The sequence below is a fragment of the Lutra lutra genome, chromosome 12, assembly GCF_902655055.1.
Source record: "Lutra lutra chromosome 12, mLutLut1.2, whole genome shotgun sequence".
NCBI classification, from domain to species: domain Eukaryota; kingdom Metazoa; phylum Chordata; class Mammalia; order Carnivora; family Mustelidae; genus Lutra; species Lutra lutra.
In genome coordinates, this window is record NC_062289.1 from 4,427,465 (window position 1) to 4,451,005 (window position 23,541).

Sequence of the window (23,541 nt, forward strand, 5' to 3'; positions counted from 1 at the left end):
CTCTTTAAATAACAATGCTTTTTTACTGTCTCTTCAAATAATGTGTGTTGCCTAAAATCAAATTAGAAATTTGATGTAAAAAATAAAAGGCAATCCCCTGCCCTTCCTCCATCCTGGAGATAACACTGTTAATGATTTGATGTCTCTTTCCATAAGTTTTGGTGGACATGAAAAATATATGATATGCATTTAAAAAAAGAAAGCCTTGGATGGGATGTAATGTTCTGAAACTTGCTTCTTCACTCAGATGTATTGTGAGCGTCTGTACTGGTTCAGGCTCTTTCCATTGCAAATGACAGAAAACCAACCCGCCCTGCAGATCTTATGGACTGGGAAATTTATGGACTGGGAAACTGAAAGGCAGGTGCTCAAAGGCAGCCCTCCACCATCCTTCCTGGATGCTGGCCTTATTCTCCCACAGATTCTTTCTGCCGTGGTCCCTGGTGCCTGCATCTCCAGGGAAAGGAGCCCCCTCTCTCCCACCAGTTCCAACAAGGACTGCATCCCCTTGGCTCTCAGTGGCCTGTTGGGGCTCCTGCCGGCTGGCTGGGGAATGTGCTGCCCTCATCAGCAGGCTCTGTCTCAAGCCCACCCCCCCTCCCCCCACTGTCAGTGGAGATCAAGCCCAGGGACTGAGTGGGAGAGGGCGTGATTCCCCGAGGAGACATGGAGTGAGTGATGACAGGGGAGGGAAAATGACAAATTCTCCTGTGACCGCTCTCCGATCAAACAGACTTCACATCCCAGTTTCCGATGGCGGCACACATCGTCCACTTAGGGGAGATGGAGGTGTACGTAAACAATCCCTACTATACACAGCGGGTTACATCCAACTTGTTGCTGTTCTCACGTGTGTTGTAAGGGACATCCTGAAGCCTCCACTTTGCCCAGCTCCTTCCAGAATGTTGGATTCTCTCAAGTCAGGGTAAATGAGTGCTGAGCTTCGTAAACCAGATGATCTGAGGACGCGAGGCAAGACTGCACACGAAGCCGTGCCTTCCTTTTTACCGTCCTAACTTCCGTCCCCCACGTCCTGGGGCGCTGACCTCTGGTTGCAGAGGATTCCCAGAGAGACTTAAACCCTGATCCCCAACCCAGGCTGGCCCAGACACGGGATCACTTCTCCTTCCTCCCCAAACCCAGCTCACATTTGTAAAGTAGGGCCGATCGCTTCAGACAAGAGCAGGATAAGAACACGGATATGGTCAAGTCCAAATGATGGTGTAGTTAACCCGTCTGAAGTGCCAATGTGTTGGAAGAGAGATTCTCCTTGAGTGGGGTGGGAAGTTTGACGATCCACTCTTTTCTTCAGGCTGACCTTCTCTCACCTGACAACAGGTTCACAAGTGACTGGAACACGCCACCTTCTGCAAGGTGGCGTCGCCTTTTCTGTAGTTCGCCATGGGGCCAACACGGCAACCACTGCTGGGATGGGAAACAGATCATAGGAAATCTTGTTCCAGGGATAACTTTTGCTAATGACTGTTGAAGATGACAAACATTTGAAACTTTCTTGGCCGGCGGCATGACATGTCAACAAGTAATGGTGATACACAGAGAAATTTTACACTCTCACTTGTAGAGTGGCTATTCCGATATCGAAACAGGAATCAGAAGATCAAGTCTAGAAGCCTCTAACATGCGCCCAGCACTAAGAGAGCCCGTGAAAGAGCTCATGCCCTTTCCTGTGAAGTATTAGATAGTGACCTTCACTCCATTCACCTGCCAGGCTGCTTGGAGCATCGTACAAGCGAATGCATGTGAATATGTCAAGCAGTGTATTAAAAACAGGCATATTTGTCATTATCCAAGTCCTTTGAGAAAGAAAAATATTTTTACAAGCTCAATGTATGTGCAAATGTAGCAGAATCCTACGCTAAGAAACCTATTTATCTTGTATAATCAAAGTCAGGAAACACAGCATTTTACCTTTCTCTTCCCCGTCATGGCCTATAAGTGAAGTGTTCATGCTCTTTTCTTAGTGACAAGTTCAACTGCCAGTAGACGAGTTCAGAACCCAGAAGATATGTTCAAACATATTCCTAGCCCTGTGATGTGTCTGGGTTGCTCAATTTAGCCTCGGGGAAATCAGAAAGAAATATTTATGTGTTAAAAGCTCTTTCTCCAGAAAAATTCCAAAGGGGGCTCAACGTTTTCTGACCTTTCACTCACTTCTTCAGCAGATAACCCTTTGTATCAGGTACCCGATCAGGGGCTGGGATTACCACATAAAATAAGACCGTGCTTCTCCTCAAGTGGCCTGTAGTCTAACAGAAGAAATAACTGAATGGCCCGGTCTAGTCTAAGTGCTTAATTAAAACAAACAAACCCTGATCACATAGTGTATTTCCTCAGCTCTGTGTGCCTGATGCTGGGGCCCGGAGCATGGGTCCTGGACTCTAGAACACAGGGGCCTCCCCTCTGCTTGAGGACTTTTGCTTTGGCGGAGGCGGGGGTGGGGTGCAGAGCAAAATTTTCATCTCCTTCAAGACAGAGGAATTTCTGTGAATTTCTGCATGAACACAGCTTGGCTGAAGGGATCTCTGGGCCCAGCCACTTCTAATATTATGACTCGTTTCCAAAGTTTGGGTAAGGGAGTAGGAGGAAGTAGTTCTTGGGTCTCATATAATTTTTTTTTTTTTTTTAGGGAGTCAAAGCCTATTGAAATCAACCTGATGTGAAGCAGGCACTGGGCCAAGCCACTCCCCAGCTCCGCCCACCCCCTTCCTCCTGGCCCACGAAGGCTGCCAGTCATTGTGAATCATGCAGCACAATTGCAGAGCCCTGCTGAGCCACCAACATGCAGCCGGCAGGTCTCTGGGAGATGAGACCTAACTTGTTTTTCTTTGTTTGTGAAGCCAAAGCTTCATGTTCTGCTGCTCATGCAATTACACATTTGTTTGTTTGTTTGTGTGTTTGTAGCTCCGGGGGACGATCTTTAGTATCCAGGTCATAGCTGGCCTGTAAGTCACCTTTGTGTGAATACCCAAAAATGCCCCCTTGGGACAGGGAATTCAAAAAGGCACCCCTCCATGGGGCCCCCTGGGAAAAAGGGTTTGGTGAGTGGAGCTCTGGTGGGCCTCAGCCCCATCCGCCTCGTCACTTGGCTTTGCACAGTGCGCAAACCGCGCAGCAGGACAGCAGCCTGCAAGGTTCTGCCTTCTGAGGACTTTATTTTGGTCTAGAGAGCACTGTAACATCTGTGTCCAAACAATGCTGAATATTTAAAGGATCTCTTTATTGGGGGGTTATAATTTTGTTCTTCTGTTTTTTTCTTTATAAAATGCCAAAAGAAGTGTGATTGGCATTTTTTTTAAAGATTTTATTTATTTATTTGACAGAGAGAGATCACAAGTAGACGGAGAGGCAGGCAGAGAGAGAGAGAGGGAAGCAGGCACCCCGCTGAGCAGAGAGCCCGATGCGGGACTCGATCCCAGGACCCTCAGATCATGACCTGAGCCGAAAGCAGCGGCTTAATCCACTGAGCCACCCAGGTGCCCCGATTGGCATTTTTTTAAAAACTTAGGAAAGTAAACGCTGACTTGCAAATCCTAATGTTGTTAACTCTGACTTCAAGGTCTGTGATTTTTATTCCTAGGTTGTACAGGGTAAGTGTTCACACGTCTTTACCTCATTCTTCTTCCTATTCCTGTCCCAGACCCCCCAAATCAGGGGAATAGGGATCAACTTTACACCATCAAGATTTTCAAGCAAAACCCGTGGATGCTCTCTGGGCTCCACAACCATTTTGAAATGAGACAACCAAGTTCCGACAGGGCCAGCTTACCAAAATGCTCCCCGTAGTGCTTCTGCTCGGGGGTGCCCTGGGAAGTGGAAGAACTGGTCATTCAGAAGGCGCCGCAGCAGCCATCACTGCTGTGGACCCGGTCTGAGTGTCTGCTGCATCAGGGAATATAGGCCCTGTCCCCACAGGCTCCTTCAGTGTTTGTTAATTTGATGTTTCCCAATTCCTAGAGGCTTCTCCCACCCAGCCATGAAGGTTCAACGGTGAGCTGCAGAATAGGCAAGGTTAAGAAGCCAGTTTGCTAAGGATTATCAGAATGCTTGATCGGGCCGGAGTAGTTCCTGTGATTCCTACACTCAGGAATGGAAATTCAGACAGAGAGCAGGCAGGAGGGCCATGGCTTTGGGCTGGCACGGAATAGGCTTGGAACAAGCTTTTTAAAGGGAATGCGTGAGCCACGGGGTGGGGTAGGGGGCAGCTTTCAGAGGCCTGCCGCTGTGACAGTTCACCTCCTAGGACACCACCCACCCCGGACTCTCTCCCTGGGGGAGAAAGGCTTTCAGGCAATGGAGGAGCAGCTCCGGGTGGGGTGGAGAGGGCTGGCAAGAACCAGAGACCGCTCTTTGGTGGAGGCGCCCCCCTATTTTATGTAAGGACTGGGATTGGAACAAGGAAGCATGCCCTCCAGATGATGTTACAAATATACAGAAATACAATTTAGACACATTGAGTGAACGCTTGCTTTCTCCTAACCAGGGCTAAGTGGAAACGTTTAAAGAGTGTGGCACTCTGTTCCCGTAAAGGACGCCCCAGGGTTTTTTGGCACCCTGGACCACAGCGGTGGGATGCGGACGCTGCCTGGGAAAGGAGGGCAGGGATCGCTAAGATGTCCCGACCGTCCCAGCCCTTGGCTCTAGGCCCGCTCCTGTGTGCTCACCCCCGGGAAGAACCCGAAGGAAACCCAACTTGCAGGGGAGAGAGGGAGGACTCCAGCAGAGGGGTAAATGCGGAGTGCGGGGTGCAGCTGCAGAGGAGAGCAACCAGGGCTCTGGCCCGGGGTGGGGGTGGGGGCTGCTCTGTAAAAAGAGTGTGGGCACTGAGCGGCCGCCAGAGCAGGGGGTAGATCTTGTCTGCATTAAAGATGTGTCCGCAGAGGAACCAGGGGTCGGAACCGGGGGAGTTTGAATCTACGCGGGTTCTGCGGATTCTGTTTAAAAGGGGAACTGGTCTTCTTGCAAAAAAGGTGCAAAAAAAAAAGAAGTGGAAAGGTGTCGGGGTGCGGTGGGCAGAGCAGGGCGAGCAGCGCGCGGACCCCCGGAGCCGCAAGCGGACCCCCCTTCCCCCGGCGCCCCAGAGGGCGCGCAGGCTGTGGCCCGCGGACACTCCACCCCACCCCACCCCACCCCACCCGCAAGACGGGCCGGGCGCTGGCAGCCTGGCGGCCGGGCCTCCCCCACCCCTCGCGCGGCCTCTCCCCCGCGCCCCCTCCCCCGCCGGGCCCGGCCGAGCCGCAGAGCCGCCCCGGGAGCGCCGGGAGCGGGCGGCGGGTCATGGCGCGGAGCCCGCCCGGGCGGTGCGGGCGGTGCGGGCGGCGCGGGCGGTGCGGGCGGGGCGCGCTGCTGGTCTGCGCGGCGTGGACCGCGGGCTGGGTGCTGGCGGCCGCACTGCTGCTCCGCGCGCACCCGGGCGTCCTCTCCGAGCGCTGCACGGATGAGAAGAGCCGGCGCATCCTGGCCGCGCTGGTAGGTCCCGCGGCCGCACTCCCCGGGGGCCTGGGGCGGGACACCCTCTTCGGGACCCGGGAGCGGGGCAGTCGGGCTCGGTCGTGGTCCCCGGGGGTTGGGGGGGGGGAGCTGTCCCGACACGGTGCGTGGAAGGCCCGGTGCGTACGACCCGTCTCTGCCCGAGAGTCTGCGGGCGCGCGGAGGCGTCTCTCCCGGTTCGCCAAAATTGGTCCTTTGTCCCAAGATAGTGCTCCTGCCCAACTGCTCTCCTGCCGCCCCTGAGCCCGCGCTCGGAAAGTTTGCAGATCCGCTCCGGGTCTCCCGACAGCCCCTCGGTGCCGGCGTCCGGTGTGCTGCGGTCGGGCTGCAGGCGCTGGCGAGGGCGCGGACGGGTGGCGAGGCTCGGGGCCAGCGGGGACCACGCCTCTGCTTCTCGGGTTCTCTCGCTCGGCGGCTGCTGTGTGATTCCAACCTGGGTGCCTCTCGCGGAGCCCAACGCAGAGGGCTGGTAGGGCCCCTGTCTCCCTGCGCCCCAAAGCCGTGGCTCTCCTGGGCGCGGTTTGTGAGACCCGGGCCCCCTGCGCTCAGGAGAGCAGACCCCGGCAGACCCCCTCGTGGGGTCCAGACAGCGGTGTCCTAACAAGCGTGGGGCTGAGCTGTCCTAGCTGGCTGGGCAGGCCGCTGTGGTGTGCACCGGGCCCCAGATGCTTATCCATCCCTTCCAAACGTTGGCTGCTCCTCAGTCTCTCCGTTTGGTCCGGAAGATTATGGGCGTTAGGAAGACTTGGAAAAAGGGAGAGGTCCCGGAAGGAAAGCTGAAAAGGTGAGGACAGCAGGCAAAGGCTGCCCCTTTGGTTTTTTAAGCTATTGTTCACTTCCTAAAACAGTGACCATCTATCTAAGCATTTCTCATGAAAGATGATCTATTTTCTAAGAAATCTTCCAAAAACGCATGGGAAGTTTACAGTCCAATTGCTTACATATGGGTGGGGGATTTGAGACTGAAAGTTTTCAAAATTTCGTAGCCTAAGAAATTGGAAAAACTAAAGAAGTGAGTGAAATATACAAACTCAAAGAAATCATATTCTCTAACTGAGTCTGATCGTTTATTGCTCATGGTGCAGGTGGAACCCTCATCACTGATTCCCTCCATCGTGTCTGTCAGTCACCATTATCCACCATAATGGACCGTTACACTGACCTTCTAGCAAGTTTTCTTTAACTTGCAACAACTCATCAGCTTTCTCAGTAACCCGTATAAAAATTTCTTTCACAAGGCTTTTTTCACAGACTCTTCTTTTTTCACAGACTCTGTTTTTGGGGGACTGATTGACTACTTAAATGAACATAAAGAATTCCCCCATTCCAGAGTGGAAGACCTGTTTACAAAAATAATACAATAATCTTTTACATTAAAACGAAAATGCTGTTTTCAATTATTTATCTTTGGTTAAGTGGGAAAAAAACTAATGGAAATTATATGGCCCAATATAATTTAGGTAATTGCTAATCATAACTTCCCCAGCATTCCAGCTCATAAATTAAAACCAATTCTGGTTAGAGGCTCTACCGATATATCCTTAATGGCAGCCAGTTGGGGTTGGTTTAATCTGACATGAAGCTGGAGATACGGGCTCTGTTTCTGAAGGCTGCTGGTCTCACCTCCTGCCCAAGGAACAATCAGAAATACTTTCTCTGTCTGTCTTCCTGAAGTTCATCTAACGTTGTCCCAGCAAAATGATTTTTCAGGGAACGTCACCTGGGCATCCTGTTCGAGGCCATTTTTTTCTCACCCATGCTCAGGGCTTGGCTCGCTCTCCCTCTCTCCTTGCTTCGTCCCTGTCTACCTTCTCCATTCGGGATTTGTGGGTGTTAGCCCCGCCCAGCACCCTGGCTCCCTGGGCCCCAGGGCACTCTGAACTAGAACAGGGTTTGAACGGCGCCACCGTCTCAGCCACCCAGACTCTGCTGGGCCCTGGCTGCCTGCAGAGGCTGGCATTGTGGCCGCCCAGGACTCACGCTGAATCGGCCCTCTGTCTCCAGGCGCCTAGGCACTTTCAATTCATTCTGCCTGGCTTTTGTCCTTAACAAGAAAACTGGCCGTTATTCTTCTGACTGCTCTCCAGACCCTCATTAGCTTTCCGTCTGAATACCAAGCACAGAAGGGGTGCACTGCTGCTGAGCCAGAGGGAGCCCTCTCCCTTCCTGCCAGAGCCAGGGGAGTCCTGCCCTCTTGCTGGTGTCCCAGGCCCGCAGTGTGGCAGGTGCCCTGGCTGGCCGGTGGGCGATTCTGGAGACGAAGGTGCAGAGTTCCAGAAGCTGGGAGTCGGCCTGCTGGCACCCCCAGGCGGCCCCCCTCCTGCCCAGGGAGCTCAGCGCACTTCTTGGCGCTGGGAGAGGGGAGAGTTGGAAGAGCCAACTGGAGTTGTTCCAAGGAGTTGAGCCCTGGGTCCTCTAGCTTTGGAGTTTTTGAGTCAGACTGCTGTGCTCCTCTGCTGTGGTTTTTCAGCACATCTCATAATCAAGACATCTGTAAGCCCTCTTCAGCTCCCCTGTGAGGTTTCTAGAGCCCTCCTTTCCTCGTGAGCTGTGTCGGAGGCTGTCCCAGGCTGGGGAGCATCACTGAGCCTGGCTCCTGCTCTGTGGGTAGAGCACTGCACACAGCAGCAGAGAGGTGTTGCTGTGGGTCCCCACTGGGCTTGCTCTGGGCAGGCCCCGGGGCTTTCTTTGTATTAGTTCATTTCATCCTCTGTGCGAGGGATCTGCTTGGACTCGCCTCACTTCACAGATGGCAAAACTGAGCCCCAGAGACGTAGAGTAACTTTTCCCGATTCACGCACTTAGTGCGTCCTGCAGAGTAGGACCCTCTCTGGGACCTCTCTGGGACCCTGAGCAGTGGGACAGCAGAGACTCTGTGACAACAGGTGGCTTCCTCAATACTAAAAACCCCAAGTACCTACTGGGTATTCTTCATCCTCCCATAGTGTATCCTTTTCAAAGCATCCCCGGAATATTCCCACGTGCTCCATTGTTCAGAAGGGTGAACTCCCTTTTGGCTATGTAGGTCTTGACATAATTTAATTTAGCTGCCTCCAGTACAGATTGCTTTTTCACAGGACAGGCTTAGCTTTCTTTGCTGTGGTAGAAACCCGTGGCCCCAGTGGGACTGCTGCATCCAGAAAGAATTTACAGCGGGGAATGTCTCTGTTCCTCTGGTGCTCCCGCCGTGTTTGCAGTGTGTATCTTCTGAGCCATCCAGAGGTCAAGAGGTTTGCGCAGCGACAGGCGGACTGCCCCGAGGCGTGGCAGCGCCCAGCTCACCGCCCAGGAGCGCAATTCTAGCTCGGGCTGTCTTGCTAACGGGGCAGAGACTTCGAGCTCCTTAAAAACAAGAACGAATGTGCAGGAGAAAACCCAGCCCTCGGGCATGACCTCTGAGACCCCTGCAACAGTTTCTCTGACTGGAGTGGACGGGTTTTATTTTTGCCTGAGAGCCACGATACAAGCTGGAGGGATTCTAAGCACCGGCCTCTCGGACGTTCCTCACGGGACTGGGAGCTCTGGGCGCAGGCGTAGGGACGCACAGGGTCTGCAGACGCGGATCCAGAGTCCTCGCAACCGGGAAGGGCCCGTCAACGATAAGGAGACTTCGTTAACTTGCTTTTGTATTTTTCAGTTTATTTTAAAATGCGATACCTGTGGGGTTTGTATGCTGCGCATTCGGGGGCAGAGACGTGCCTGTCCTCATGCTGGCAGCGCCCGTCGTGTTCAGAGAAAAGGGACTTTGAACACCGACTTCATGCGGACAAACCACTTCCACGGGTTCAAGTGCAGCCACCTCAGTCGTTGCACGATTTCACCGTTGCTCTCACAACAGCAGTTTTTAATTAGCTTGTAGACCTGTAGTTTGTCCTTTAAGTTCACTGGTGTTTGAAGGCTGTTAATTCTTCTCGGGCTTTAGGAGGTACAGACATGCCAAAGGAACTCGCAGATTCCCCGCGGCGCTGGGAGCCGGTGGAGCCCCGGCTCTGAATTCTGCGGTTTCTGTAAGAGAGCAGGACCCGCAGGGCTAACGCACATCACCAGAAAGGACGACGAGCAGCTGCTCTGGAACAACCACACAGTGCACACCCTGCCTTAGTGTCAACTACCTCCTATGACGAGCGGGGTGACTCGGGCACCACAAGTTACATCATAAACCCAAGACCTCCCCTAAGGTAGCGGAGGCCCTCCGGGGTCCTGGGCACCTCACTCTGCTTCCTGGCCTTCCGGACGCTTGACACTGCAGCCCAGAAGTTGTCAGCTCTGCGGGAGGCCACTCCTACCCCAAGCTTCAGGAAAACAGCCCCAAATAACGTGCCCCTCCAAAACTGATAGGCTCTACGCCCAATTCGATGATTATGCCATTGTTCAAAATGTCTTGCAACTCCTGATTGGAACAGCTGTCAGAACATGCAGGGGCAAAATTGTATAGATTTTAATTCGATTTGAACTCGATTTCATCAATGCAGAAGAGTTTTGTAGAAAACACTGTGGTGGGGAGCCAGTGGGAGAGAGGATGGGGCACGTGATCTGGTGGACTGGGAGCTGCGGGCAGAGCTTGGAGATGAGGATTCCCAGGGGACACCGGGCTGCCTCCCCCCTCCCTCTCCCACCTGGGGAAGGTTGATCTGGCCCTTGCAGGGTAGAAGCATTTTTATCTGGCAGAGACATGGCATTTTTTCATAGGACAGCCTGATAGGTCACGCACAGGTGCTTCCGCTCACTTTCCACGACCCTGAACCTATATCCCGTTCTCTGAACACACCACGCTGCTTTGTAACTCTGGCCCTTCGCAAGGCTTATTCCCTGCAATGGAACTGCCCCCTCTCTCCTTATCTGCTAAGCACACTGCAATTAGGCTTTCAGAATTGAGTTTGGGTGCATCTGTCCCAGAAGAAGTCTCCCTCCCACCCTCTCTCATGACCAGGGCTGGAGAGGTGGGAGACAAGTAGGTTCTCTGGTGGAGACCACCAGGTCCTCTGCACCTGTGGCTTCGGTTGACCTTCACAGGTCTCCTGTGACACCATGTGCATCCCATGTTACAGACCTGGAAACAAGCCACTAGCTTGTATGGGGCAGAGCCAGGAGGAAAACCCAGTCTGCCCCAGAGCCAAGCCTGCTGTTTACAGATCCTGTACAGATCATACTCTGCTCTCATGATTTTGGAAGGCAGCTGGCTCTGTGTTGTGAATTCCTGAGCCTGGTGCCTGTAGTTGGATAGGGGCTGAGCTCACACAAGGCTGGGTGAAGTCGGGAGAGTGGCATTCTTGATTTGAAGGTGGCCATGGGTGGCTGAAGCAACAAGGCCTTGCCCATGGCCGTTTCCGGTCCCAGAGGAGTGGAGCTGTCTCCTCGGCCCGCAGGTGTCTCTCCTGGCCGGTGGCAGTTTTGGCCACAGCTCGGGATGAAAGTAAAGGCTCTGGGACATCGTAGCTGACACCCTCCACACTCACCGCTCACAGTACAGTGGACTCTGTCCGTCTCCTCCCTTCTCTCCGGGTTCTCCCGGGATTCTGAAGCTCCCAGCTCAGGACTCACCTTCTTACCAGAAGGTTCTGTACTTCATTCAGAAGCACATTGGATTCAATTCTAAATGTGACAACACTCCAGAGATGTTTATGAAATTGAATCAAATAATTTGGGGTACCATACTTAGAGGAATTTTGGGGCTCTATAAGGAAATTTTTTTAAAAATTATTTTTAAAAATTATTTTTAATTTGGGACACCTGGGTGGCTCAGTTGGTTAAGCAGCTGCCTTCGGCTCAGGTCATGATCCCAGCGTCCTGGGATTGAGTCCCACATTGGGCTCCTTGCTTGGCGGGGAGCCTGCTTCTCCCTCTGCCTCTGCCTGCCATTCTGTCTGCCTGTGCTCACCCTCTCCCCTCTCTCTCTGACAAATAAATAAAATCTTTTAAAAAATTATTTTTAATTTTTAATAATTTAAATAATTTTCAAAGTAATTTTTAAATAAATTAAAAATAAAAATTAGGGGCACCTGGGTGGCTCAGTGGGTTAAACCTCTGCCTTCAGCTCAGGTCATGATCTCAGGATCCTGGGATTGAGCCCTGCATCGGGCTCTCTGCTCAGTGGGGAGCCTGCTTCCCCCTCTCTCTCTGCCTGCCTCTCTGCCTACTTGTGATCTCTCTCTCTCTCTGTCAAATAAATAAATAAAATCTTTAAAAAAATTATTTTTAGGTTTACTAAAGAAATGTGGAACTCTGCAAACACCAGATAGTGAGAACACTTCAACTTTCATTCCCGCCTCCCCTCTGAGAATATCCAGAGCGGTCTGGGGCAGCCCGAGTCAGCGGCCATGTCTTACTAGGGGTAATAAGGAGGTGATTCTAAGCAGAGAGTGAGTGACTCAAAGGGTCCTGATCCTTTCAACACTCATTTCCTGACTCCAAGCCGTGGAATTCAGAGGATGGCATTTTACCAGCATGTGTTTGGTTAAATGGCAAGACGAACACAGCATCACGTGTATTTAACACAGGTGTCTAGGTGTTTGTTAACACAGAGCCATCAGGGGCGTGTGTTTTCCAAAGACAAAAACGGCAGCCCAGCTTGGCCCTCCCAAGTGCCGGGGTGCGTTTATGACTGTGCACAGGTCTCCGTCACTTGTGTCCTTGTGCTTGGCCAGTGCGACACACCCACCACCCAAGGTGTGATACACGAAGGTGGAAGCCCACAGAGGAGGGATGGCTCCCAGGAGCGTCCTTCAGCAGAAAGCCCCAGGATCGGGTCAGATGGTGTGGACTGCTGTTCCCCAGGATCGGGTCAGGTGGCGTGGACTGCTATTGCCTAAAATGGTCCCCAAAATCCAGATACTTGTTTTAAGAACCAGGAATATTTCTTTTTAATAAGCATTCTGGTGATGTGTGCTTTGAACAATTGACCTAGAGTCTTTATAAAGGTCCCCAGTGCTTTAGCTAACACTCTGGAGCAGGGCATGGTTTTGAAGTCCCCCTTTTTGGGCATTAGAAAAATAATGTGGATCATAGACCTCACATGTTGCATACGGAACAGAACCAGTAATCAAAGCGACGGACAGTTCCGTGGCATGTGTACACAAGTTCACACGGAGCTGAGTAACTCACCTCAGGACTCTCCAGTGGGGCTTGGTACCACGTGAGGCCCCACGGGTCACAAAAACGTTGTAGATTTCAGATCTTCGGGGCCTTTGGGATTGTTCCTCCATCCGGGCCCTGGAAGCATGTTGTCTGAGTTTGAGCAGCTCACAAAGCAAAGCTGACCGGCGTGGCACAACCAGAGTCCCTGCGGAGCATGTCACTGGCCCATTTCTGGGGCAGCATCTCGGGACGCCTCGCACTTGAATAAATAACTGGTTTCCACACGCTTCTCCCACTCGGCCGGTCTGAAAACCGAGCCAGGGAGGCAGACTGGTGACGCAGGGACAGAATCCAAGCCTCAGAGCCGGGGCGGGAGGGCGTAGTCTGCTCAGGATGTCACCGTCCAGCCATGCCACAATCCCAGCCTGTGACTCTGGGCCCCACCCCTGCTATCTGCGCGGTGCCGCTCTCTAGCTGTGGCTGTTCACTCAGGGCACTTTGTTGTGCATGTGACAGTGAGGGAAACAACATGGAGGCCCTTGTCTGTCACCTGATGGGAGCGAGGGGGACACCCTGCCCCATCTCCTGGGCAGCAGAACTTCTAGGAAGGGAGGTCAGCATCTGCTCATGTGGAAGGAAGACACACCTGTCAGGGGACAGATGGAGGTAGCTCCTAGTAAGGATGGGTCTAGGGGGTTAGCTTTCCTGACAGATTAAAACCAAAAACAGAGGAACAGTCTTCCACCTTGCTGTATACTGTCCTCCATCTTCGACTGCAACCCAGCAGGACCACCAGCCAGGGCCTGGTTGGTCGGTCTTTCTAGGATGGCTGTGGTGTGCTGGGGAGGCCGCTGGTCGCCTCGTGTGGAACCCATTTTGAGAACCGCTGAAGTTTAGGAGAAAGCCATCTGAGGGCTCCTGACCCATCCTCACCGCCCCCAGGGACCAAAGGCGCCCTGTGCTTCCAGAATAGCTCCCGTGTTCTGAAAGGCGTCCCTGGTGCCTCTCTCCAGTCCTGCTGACACGACCGACCACGCAGCCTCTTCTATTTCCTGCACAGGGTGCTCCTCCGAACCCCTGCCATCCTTCCAGACCTGCTGGCCTTACAGGCCGCACCCCTGGGTGTCAAAGACACCCAGCTGTGGGAACAGGCTTGCAGGAAGGGCTGTTACTGGGCTCTTCTGACCCCAGGTAAGGCTCAAAGGGGACCCCCCAGATCTGACTTAGCCATTCTTAGATGAGGGGGTTCAAAGCTCCCCAGGGCGACCTGCCCATGTGGCCGGCGTCGATGACTACTGACCTGGCCAGCCCTGTCTCTGACAGCTGAGGGAACTGTCACCAGCTGGTGGAAGGCTTTTTCCAGCATCTTGTGGCTGGACAGGGGCACAGTGGGGGGACCCACGTCTCGCCTCCAGTGTCCCGATTCTGAAGACCTGGGTCTCGTTGAATAATGTAATAAATATGAGACACTCTTTTAGCACTTCCACTTATTTTTTAAAAAGATTTTATTTATTTATTTGACAGGCAGAGATCACAAGTAGGCAGAGAGAGAGGAGGAAGCAGGCTCCCCACTGAGCAGAGAGCGTGATGGGGGCTCGATCCCAGCTCCCTGGGATCATGACCTGAGCCGAAGGCAGAGGCTTTAACCCACTGAGCTACCCAGGCTCCCCTCCACTTAATTTTTTAAAAAAGACTTTATTTATTTATTTGTCAGAGAGAGAGAGCACAAGCAGGGGGAACAGGAAAGGCAGAGGGAGAAGCAGGCTCCCTGCTGAGCAAGGAGCCTGATGCGGGACTCGATTCCAGGATCCCAGGTCATGACCTGAGCCGAAGCCAGACACTTCACCGACTGAGCCGCGAGGAGTCCTAACTTCCAGTGAATCACCCACTGACGCAAACAGCCCGTGTGGGTCACATCCATGAGGTTTCTCTCAACTGCTGATTACAGATTACAGGGACCGACCCTGCCTCCTCCCTTCCCCTGCCTGGCATGAGCCCGGCCGCTCCTGCCTTGTGACCCGCTGTCCCCTTCCTTCCAGTGCCGGGACTACGAGGGCGGGGCTCTGGTGGGAGACCTCTGTGAGGACCTGTGCGTGGCGGGGAAGCTGCTGTACCGGCGCTGCCTGTACTACGAGAGCGGCAAGAAGGTGCTGCAGGCCGACTGGCGCGGCCGGCCCGTCATCCTCAAGTCCAAGGAGGAGGCCTTCTCCAGCTTCCCGCCTCTCGGCCTGCTGGAGGACACGGCCGATGAGGGCGCCCAGGACTTCCCGGAGGCTGAGCTGCTGCTGCTGGTGGCCGGCGAGGTCAAGAACGCCCTAGGCCTGGAGCTGCCCGGCGGCAGCCTGGGGCCCCTGTGGCCAGGCGGGCGCGGTCCGCGGTGGCGGGGCCAGCTGGCCAGCCTGTGGTCCCTGCTGCAGCAGGAGGAGTTCGTCCTCTTCAGCCTGCTGCAGGACCTGAGCCGGCACGCCCTGCCCGTGCTGGGCTCCTGCGGCCACTTCTACGCCGTGGAGTACCTGGCCGCCGGCAGCCCCCGCCACCGGGCCCTCTTCCCCCTTGATGGCGCGGCGGGGGGTGCCCGGGGCGGCCGGGGCCAGGCCAAGGCCGTCAGCGACATGGCCCTCAGCTTCCTGGACATGGTGAGCCATTTTGAGGACGACTTCTCTCACCGTCTCCACCTGTGCGACGTCAAGCCTGAAAACTTTGCCATCAGGAGCGACTACACGGTGAGTGGCACGGGGAGGGCGTGGGTGTCGTGTGGGGGCCGGAGCATCTAGGAGCAGGTTTCTGAAACCTGGGGTGGGGGGCACTGCAACCTTAGGCAAGCTTCTGGCCTGGACAAGCCAGACCTGCCAGGGCACCTCCTTTGGGGTGTGAACGAGAGACTTTGGGGAACACAGGCACCTTGCCCCGCCCAGGACTGGGAATGATAACGAAGGCACCCATAGCAGCTTCGTCCTCCCTCGTGCCTCTTCTGGTTTCTCCAAAGATCTAATTTGAAAGCAAGCTCTTGCTGAGGGCAGAAAGCAGTCTTCAGGAGATGCGGAGCTCCAGAGGATGATAGAGAAAGCTGGCCTCTGGGGGCTTTGATGGACGATGCTCTAGGACTGTGGCAGGCTTTTCCTGATACACTCCTCCTGGACAGGTTCTAGTTTCCCTTCCCTGGGTGAGACTTCTAGAGGGACAGCTGGAGTTCTGGTGCTTTCTGCACGGGGAAGGACCTGCCTGCGTGGAAGTGGCTGGCTCTGGCTGTTCTGTGGAGGGTCGGTGAAGTCCGTCTCCCACTCTGGGCAACGCAGGTGTGCAAGGAATTAAACGTGCTGGGAAAGCAGCCGGAGGGAATTCCATGTTTCATTGCTCGATAACCTCCTCCCGCTTCACCCCGGCTAGGCTAAACCCGAGCATCGCATTATTGTTGGGGTGACCCAGGTGCCCGAATGCAGGTGTCCTTCCCCTGTGCTGGGACAAATGCCAGGACTGCTCAAGAAGAAGTAGATGTGGGTGCGCAGTTGGCAGTGGGAGTGGGCTGTGTCCTGGTCCTCCTGTCCCAGGCTGAGACAAGGTGGCTCATAACGGCGATGCTGGCAAGTGAGGCCAAGCTGACCTCAGCCGCAGCAGAGGGCTGGCCGCTGAGCGTGCAGGGTCCTGGAAGAATGGTGCTCTTCATCCTGGTTAAAAACAGAAAGGGACAAAAAAGAGGGCTCTCTTATTTCCAGCCAAGGGTTTTGTGGCAGGTGGCATAGGAATGCCTTCTTAAAACAGCCTGAAATCTAGAAAACTAAATTTGCCTCCTGGGTCACCCCTTCCCCAGTCAAGCCTTTGTCGCCGTAAAAAGCATTGCGGCGACTGGCCCAAACTGCTTTGTCCTAATGCCTTCCTGGTCCCTGACAGCCCCAGAGGGATTGATAAGCCAGGTGTCGCTCCAAGTGTGGATGGGGAAGACCTGAGAGGTTCCAGAAGGTTCTGCACTCTGGAGCCATTCAGCTCCGTCCGCAGTATCCCTAGCTTCACGAGACCTCTAAACATGGTCCAAGCTGTAAAGGGGAGGGACACCCCAGGACTCCACCAGCATATTTTTTGGAGGTGAAATCCTGGCCAAGCTTCCCTCATTCATGAGCAGTAAGCTTATGTAAAGGACATGAAGGACCACCGTTCTCTTTCTCAGAGAAGTCCTGGGAACCTGGGCACACCAAGGCCCTGGGAAAGGGGGTGTGGCGTGTCTGCTCACACCACCGGCTTTGGCAGTTCCGGGGCCCGTGCTCATCTGACACCGGTTTCTTCATCCAGTGAGTATTACGGAGTGTCAGTGAGTGGAAATCCACAGGGGCAGTAACATTTGAGGGAATTGTGAAGCTGACTGGGCTGGGTTCCCAGGAAAAGCTGTAGGAGCTGGGGGAAAGGGAAACATGGCACGTTGATGGCTTGTGCACTGCACTAGAGTTGTGCCTTCCAGCATCTTGTGTAGATAGGCACGACGTATTTGTTCAATGAAATAATGGCTGCGATTTTTTACCTAGCCCCAGACTGGACCCTGTGGACTGTGCTGGGGCACCCAGGCCCTCGCCTCTGCCTGAGCCCATCTCCTCTTCTCAGGGGCAAATGGGGAGGGAGGACAGAGGGTCCCCCTTGGCCAACCCCGGCATTATTGACCTCCTTACAGATACTGAGTTTCAAGAAGTTAACTTGCCCTATGATTTCATAACTTTAAATGAAACCCAGCAGTGTCAGCATCACCAGAGAGCTTGTTAGAAATGCAGATTTTCTACCTCCCCACCAAGACCTGCTGGGTCCGACACTCTGCGGGTGGGACATGGTGACTTGCAGTCACTCCCTATCTCTGGGCCCCACTTACAGGTCCTGAGAATTTATCTGCGGTTGCAAAGGAAAAACTGGGAAACACCACTGCTTTGTGTCCCCAAAACATGGCTAGCACGTGCTCCTTTCAATCCCACACGTGTCCTACGTGAGAGTTACACCTCTCAGTGGGGAGTGAAACAATTCTCATCGACCCCTTCTAGTTTGAAGCGGGATGAGTTTGATGAAGGTGCGAGTTATGTCCTCCGTGCAGGGGGAACATTAGGTCCTCCGGATAGGGTTAAGGAAGCCGTAGGCAGGTCTTTCTGTCGGCCGCTGCTCTCACTTTAGGTGTGCGGAGTTATGCTTACAATAGCCGTGATCCGTTCTGCACTGTACGCTAAAAATCAAAAAATAAATCTGGCTCTCCCTGGGAGACGAGAAGGGAACAATCAGGAATGGGAGCGAGAAGTCACAAGGAGCAGAAAGTGTGTGTAGGGACCCAGGGGAGGCTGGGGAGGTTGCCAGAAAGTATAGAAAGGAGGGAGGCCCTGTGGTCCTGTTAATAAATTATAAGGACAACAGATTCATGAGCACAGCCCAATATATTTTTAGTGTATTAGCTAAGGTAAATAGTGAAATTAGCTATTTCTTTTGGCTAAATAACGAGATAGGGAAAATTGATTAAAAGTGTAATTTCTGTTTGCTGTGCCTGAATTAGTCATTAGGCAAAGCTCTTAAGTAGGGAAAAGTTTCCTGTTTTTTATGTTCATTATCTTCTATATATTTTGAAAGAAACTATTTTCCCTCTTCTGTTTTACTGACCCATCCCCCAAGGAAGGGGGATGCCTCTGGCATCACTCCTGAGTGAACCACAAAAACCCAAACTGGGGAATGTAGCTTCTAACGCAGCTGAGTTGCAGAGGAAATGGACCCCAGCCAACGAGGCCTTGCTGAGATGCTTCCAAAGGCAGAAGGAAGGGCTGGTGCTCGGAGGACAGCCTGTGAAGGCTTGTGAGACCCCACAGATGCCATCAAATTCATCAAGTCTTCTGAAAGCTTTTTTAATACCTAGAAGCTATGAACTGCTTGATTTGGGCAGAATCCAGATTTTATCAAGATCTTTTTTTGTTGTTGTTGTTTTATTCTTTAAATTCAGGCGGTGGAGGGAAATCCGCATAATGTAGACATTCTTCTTTGTTTCTGGCTTGGAAGCCTATTTGGTTTGAAGCCAAGAAGAGAAATCTGGAATTCCAGGGGGTCGATCGTGGGCTCCTGATGACAGTGGCATTTTGGCATTTTGGCATTTCGTATTTGATGCTGTTGGACCCAGGTCCATGTGCATCAGCCCTAATGCGAGAAGGTTGATGCTGCCGTTTGCACCCAAGTTTCCATCCCTGCAGTCAGTGGGAAGCCGGTCGATTCAGGTCAGATAGGCCACAAGTAGACGGCGTAGGTCCTGCCCACCTGCTGTCGCCATCACACCCAGAGATCTGCCCCAGGAGGGCGGTTTCTTCGTTGTTGATACTCATGGAAGTAAATTCTCTGGGTCTCACTGCTTTTATGAGGCTGAACCTTGAAAGTCAGAGACCAAAGTGATGCAGCAATGGGGAGGGGATTAATTTATTTTTAAGACATATTGGAGATTCTATTTTTTTTTAAGTTTTTTTTATTCATTTGAGAGAGAGAGAGCTAGCACGGGGGGAAGGGCAGAGGGAGAGAGAGTCCTCAAGCAGGCTCTGCGGTGAGTGCTGAGCCGGACCCGGGGCTCGATCCCAGGACCCCTAGATCACGGCCTGACCGAGCATCAGACCCTCAACTGACTGAGCCATCCAGGCGCCCCTCAGAGATCCTACTTTTAAAGCTGAGAAAGTGTTTGAGGTTGAAAAATGATACTTCCAGTTATAGTTCCAAATCCTAGGGTTTCACCAGTGACCGCAAATGTCCTTTTTTGCAGCCAAAGCTTTGCAATATGGTCAATGCCAGGTGGTTGTGTGACAAAAGCTGGTGCCCCCAGCACAGCCCGGGCTCTCCTTTCCGGCAGGCAGTGTTCTGCCCTCCCACAGCCCACAGGCACCTGCACTGCCAGCGGGGAGCGGGGGGTGCCCCAGCCCCCGCGGTGCTGAGCTTCGGTGTCCCTTGATGGCCGTGTGCTGTGTTGGTTGCAGGTGGTGGCCATCGACGTGGACATGGCCTTTTTTGAACCTAAAATGCGGGAAATTCTCGAGCAGAACTGCACAGGAGACGAAGACTGCAATTTCTTCGACTGTTTTTCCAAGTGTGATTTGCGCGTCAGCAAGTGTGGAGCAGAAAGAGTGAATAGCAACCTGCAGGTAGGCGGCTGCCCCCGCGGGGGCTGGGGGACACCGTTCTTGGGGGCGGCCGCTGCCCTCTGTGTGGGCCACCCCGCTCACATGGTCCAGGTCACCCCTTCCATGCCACCTGTGCTCGATATGCTCAGTGGGGACAGGGACGGCAGGAAGCAGTGTCGTCTGCCCCATGGGTTGTCAGTCAAATGACCCCATCGGGGTCTCCTGGATGGAGCAGCCAGCCGACCCCTTTGCTGGGCTCCCCATGTCCTCCTAATGTAGTCCTTTTCTAACTTAAAACTTTACTAAAAAAAAATCCCTGCCCCAACTGACAGAGCAAAGGAATAGAATTTTCTAAAATTTCCGAGCTCGACATAATGACAGGTAGCTCTCAGGCCAGCAGAAGGTGGCTGGGTTATGGAGGAATGACGTGGGTCCTCTGGGTAGCTCCTAGTTCACCCCTGACTAAACTGAATTCCAGAGGGTTCAATTATCAACTCACAAAAACTAGGATCCTAAAGGTACCAGAGAAAAATGGGGAGAATTTAAAATACCATCCGAGAGTAAGGAAGGCCTTTCTGAGTATGGAATACAACTCAGAGGTTGTAGGAAGAACTCCCGACAGATTTCACTCTCTTGAAAAAATCCATATAGCGGAAACAAAACAAAAAAATACAAGCAAAATTTAAAAGTTAAATGAGAAAATGGGTAAAACATTTGCAATTGCTGGTACAGATCAGGAGAGCAGAGGACGGGGGGGGGTCCTCACGTGCCAGCTGCTGTCGGGGCTCAGAGACTGTCCCCCAGGATTTCCTTCCCCAGTGGACCTTCTTTGCTGTGGCTACTCCACGTGCCAGTGGCAGCGTTCAGGGACTGGTCGGTGGGAGCAGGGGTCTACGCAAAGCCCAGTGTCCGGCCTCAGTAAGGAACACCGGAAGATTTCCTTCTCCCTCAAGTCCATGGAGGCATGGTTCCCAGGAACACACCTCAATAAATCCCTGCCTGCAAACTTCTCTCTTAGAGTCCATGCTCCAGAAAGCCAGCCAAAGCCAGCCAGAGGGTATGTCCTTACAATATAAAGAGTGTCTGCGAATTAATATGACGAAGGCCAACAGTCTGATGCAAATGTGAGCGAAGGACATCAACTGGACCATTCACTGGAAAGGAAACACAAATAGCTTTCACCCGACGGCTAAGAACGATGCAAATTAAACCATTTTCATCCATCAGTTGGCAAAAATGAAAGATAACACACGTATTGGCTGGGCCGTGGGGAAGACAACTGTTCTCATCGTACGTTGCTGTGAGAGCGTATCTCAGTACAACTTTCACGGGGTTGATTGGCCATATCTACTAAAACAAAAAATGCACATACCCCTAGGCCCAGAAATTCCATTTCTAGAAATTTATTCTCATGGGCAAAGTGAAAATCACATACAAGAAAGATATTTCTTGTAACATTGTTCATAACAGCAAAAGTTAGTAAACAGCCTCAATTTCCACCAGTAGGGAACTAGTTAAATAATTTATGATCTTCCCACACGTTTGAGGTGCAGCCATCAAAGCGAACAGGAAATCCCGTAAGACCTGACATTTCCATGTCTCTCCCTGGGGTTTGGTTAAATGGAAACGGAAGCCGAGGAAGTGTGTAGTGGACCGCCTTTGTGCAAAGTGGAAGGGAAGGGAGAAGTGTGCATAGGCTTCTGTGCACGAACTCTGTCTAGAAGGATATTCAAGGAAGGGATCGGCTCCCAGAGTCGGGAGCAGCATGGAGACCTAGGACCGACATATGGTCTGTCCTCGGGGACATTGAACATTTTCGCGTATGGATTAGCAAATAAAACAGAACTAAGGTTATTTGTTTTTATTATTTATTTATGTATTTTTTCCTTTTTAAAAAAAATTGTATTATGTTAGTCACCCTACCACGAATCATGGAACAGTAAATCAAAACTAATGATATATTGTACAGTAATTTGTTTTTAAAAAGAATCTTTGCCCTTGCAGGGAGTGGGAAGCAGAAGTTCGTTGCTTGTCTTCTGTGAAAAGTAGCTTTACAACACAGAGGCCTCTGTTCAGTGAGTCCAAGACAGTGTGACACAGAAAAATAAAGCCCATTAATTATGCGCCCCTGGGAGGAGCCCGCCCAGCATGGGGGACCTGGGAAAGCCGTGGGAACAGGCCGAGTGTTGATGGGAAGGATTTCAGGAGATCTGCAGATTCAGGGGCAGTTCGTGTCCTGTTAGAACTCTCGGCTGTGAGATGCTGGCTGAATTTTTCACTTCTGCTCCTGAAATAAAAGGGTTCATTTCCAGGACAGTCCCTTCCTGGACAGTCTTTTCTCCACGTGTCTCAGCGTGTGATCCTGGTTGCCAACGACACATCCCCGGACCCTTGGGACAGCCATGTCCGGTGGGCATTGCCCGTTGCGTGGCCCACGTATGGCCGAGCCAGTCCTCAGGGTCGTGGTGACTCAGCCGAGGGGCCGCTCCTCACGCGGTAGCGGGTCATCAGCACTTTCTGCTCCCTCTCAGGAGGTGTATTCAGTGAACTGGGCCCTCCCTGTGTGCTCAGGGCTGGACGTGGGACTCCTGTCCTGCTGCTGGAAGGGACGGCAGCTTTGGGACCAGACACCCCCTGCCCCCACGGGAAGAGGCCTCCCTGCAGGCACAGTGGGGGGCGGAGGCCTCGCAGCCCTGCACTGACCGCCCTGTCTGCTGTCCCTCAGGTCATCTGTGACAAGATCTTCCGCCACTGGTTCTCCTCGAGTCTCAGCAGCTCGGCCCTGTCCTTCCCGCTGCAGCGGCAGCTGCGGGAGGCGGTGCAGGAATGCGCGGACCCCCGGAGCACCACGCGCAGCCCCTCGAGAGCAGCCCCCGACGTGTTCCGGAAGCTTCGGCACCTCCTCCGAGCCACGCAGAGGGAACTGCAGGTCGCAGGGGAGTAGCGGCGGCGGTAGCCTTGGGCGGGTTCCCTCCAGCAGGTTGTTGGAAAGAGGAAACTTCCTCTAGGCCAGCGCCGGGCCCGGCAGGTGCGCCCCTGCTGGTCTGCGGACTCCCTGCCGGCCGCCGCGAGGGCGCCTCTTCCCTCCCAGCCTGGCCTTGTTCTGTCTTGCGGGGCTACTACCTGCCTCGGGCTGTCACCCCTTTAAAGATGACACAAGGGAGGCGGGCACAGAGCGGTTCCCGTTTGGAGCCTCTCCGTCAGGGAGCAGCGCGGACCAGAGGGGCCATTACTGTGCAGAAGGTGCTGGTGCTCGCCGTGAGACCGGGAGCTCCAGCTCGCCTCCCTGCCCACATCACCGCCTTCCAAAACGTGCACGTGTGTGTGCCCACGAGCCAGTGTAGGTGTTGGCACAGGTGCACTCGCATGAGTGTGTGTGCGTGAGCGTGCACGTGAGTGTGAGTTGTCCCGGCGTGTGCTTGCCGTGTGAGTGTGAGCAGGGGAGTGTGCAAGGCTCTGGGGTAGGGGAAGGGGGTTTCCCAGCGTGCCTTCTGGGACAACCGGCCGAGCTGGAATTTGGAATCTGGAATTACATACAATAAAAACCAAAAGTTGCATCTTTAGGAAACGTCATTTGTCATGAGAGGATGGGTAAGGACAACAGATAGCAGTTTTCGTTTTGAGAGGCTCATTGATTTTATAGATTGTGTTTTAGGGAGCACTTTAATGCTCACCTCAGCGCACCGGCCTTCTGTCTCAGAGAAGCTGAAGCAGCGTGGGTGCCAAGGTCAGGAAGGTCAGGCGTTGGCTTCGGGCGGAGTCAGAGGCTAGCTCCTTCCTGTCCCTGAAATGCCGACAGTGGAGGCCCCATGAAGGTCCTTGCGGTCCCTGCCCGGGCAGGCGGGTGAAGCCAGGG

At 53.3% G+C, this 23,541-nt stretch overlaps 1 protein-coding gene across 1 annotated transcript in view; it reads left to right on the forward strand.

The window, feature by feature from the left end:
* Positions 1–23,231, forward strand: part of DIPK1C (divergent protein kinase domain 1C) — a 52,418-nt gene extending 29,187 nt beyond the window's left edge. The window contains exons 3-6 of the mRNA XM_047698080.1: positions 5,100–5,487; positions 14,622–15,305; positions 19,542–19,706; positions 22,411–23,231. Of these exons, the coding sequence (XP_047554036.1) occupies positions 5,100–5,487; positions 14,622–15,305; positions 19,542–19,706; positions 22,411–22,629 (1,456 nt within the window). The 3' untranslated portion in view covers positions 22,630–23,231. The remainder of the gene's footprint in view (positions 1–5,099; positions 5,488–14,621; positions 15,306–19,541; positions 19,707–22,410) is intronic.
* The last annotated feature ends 310 nt before the right edge of the window (positions 23,232–23,541 follow it).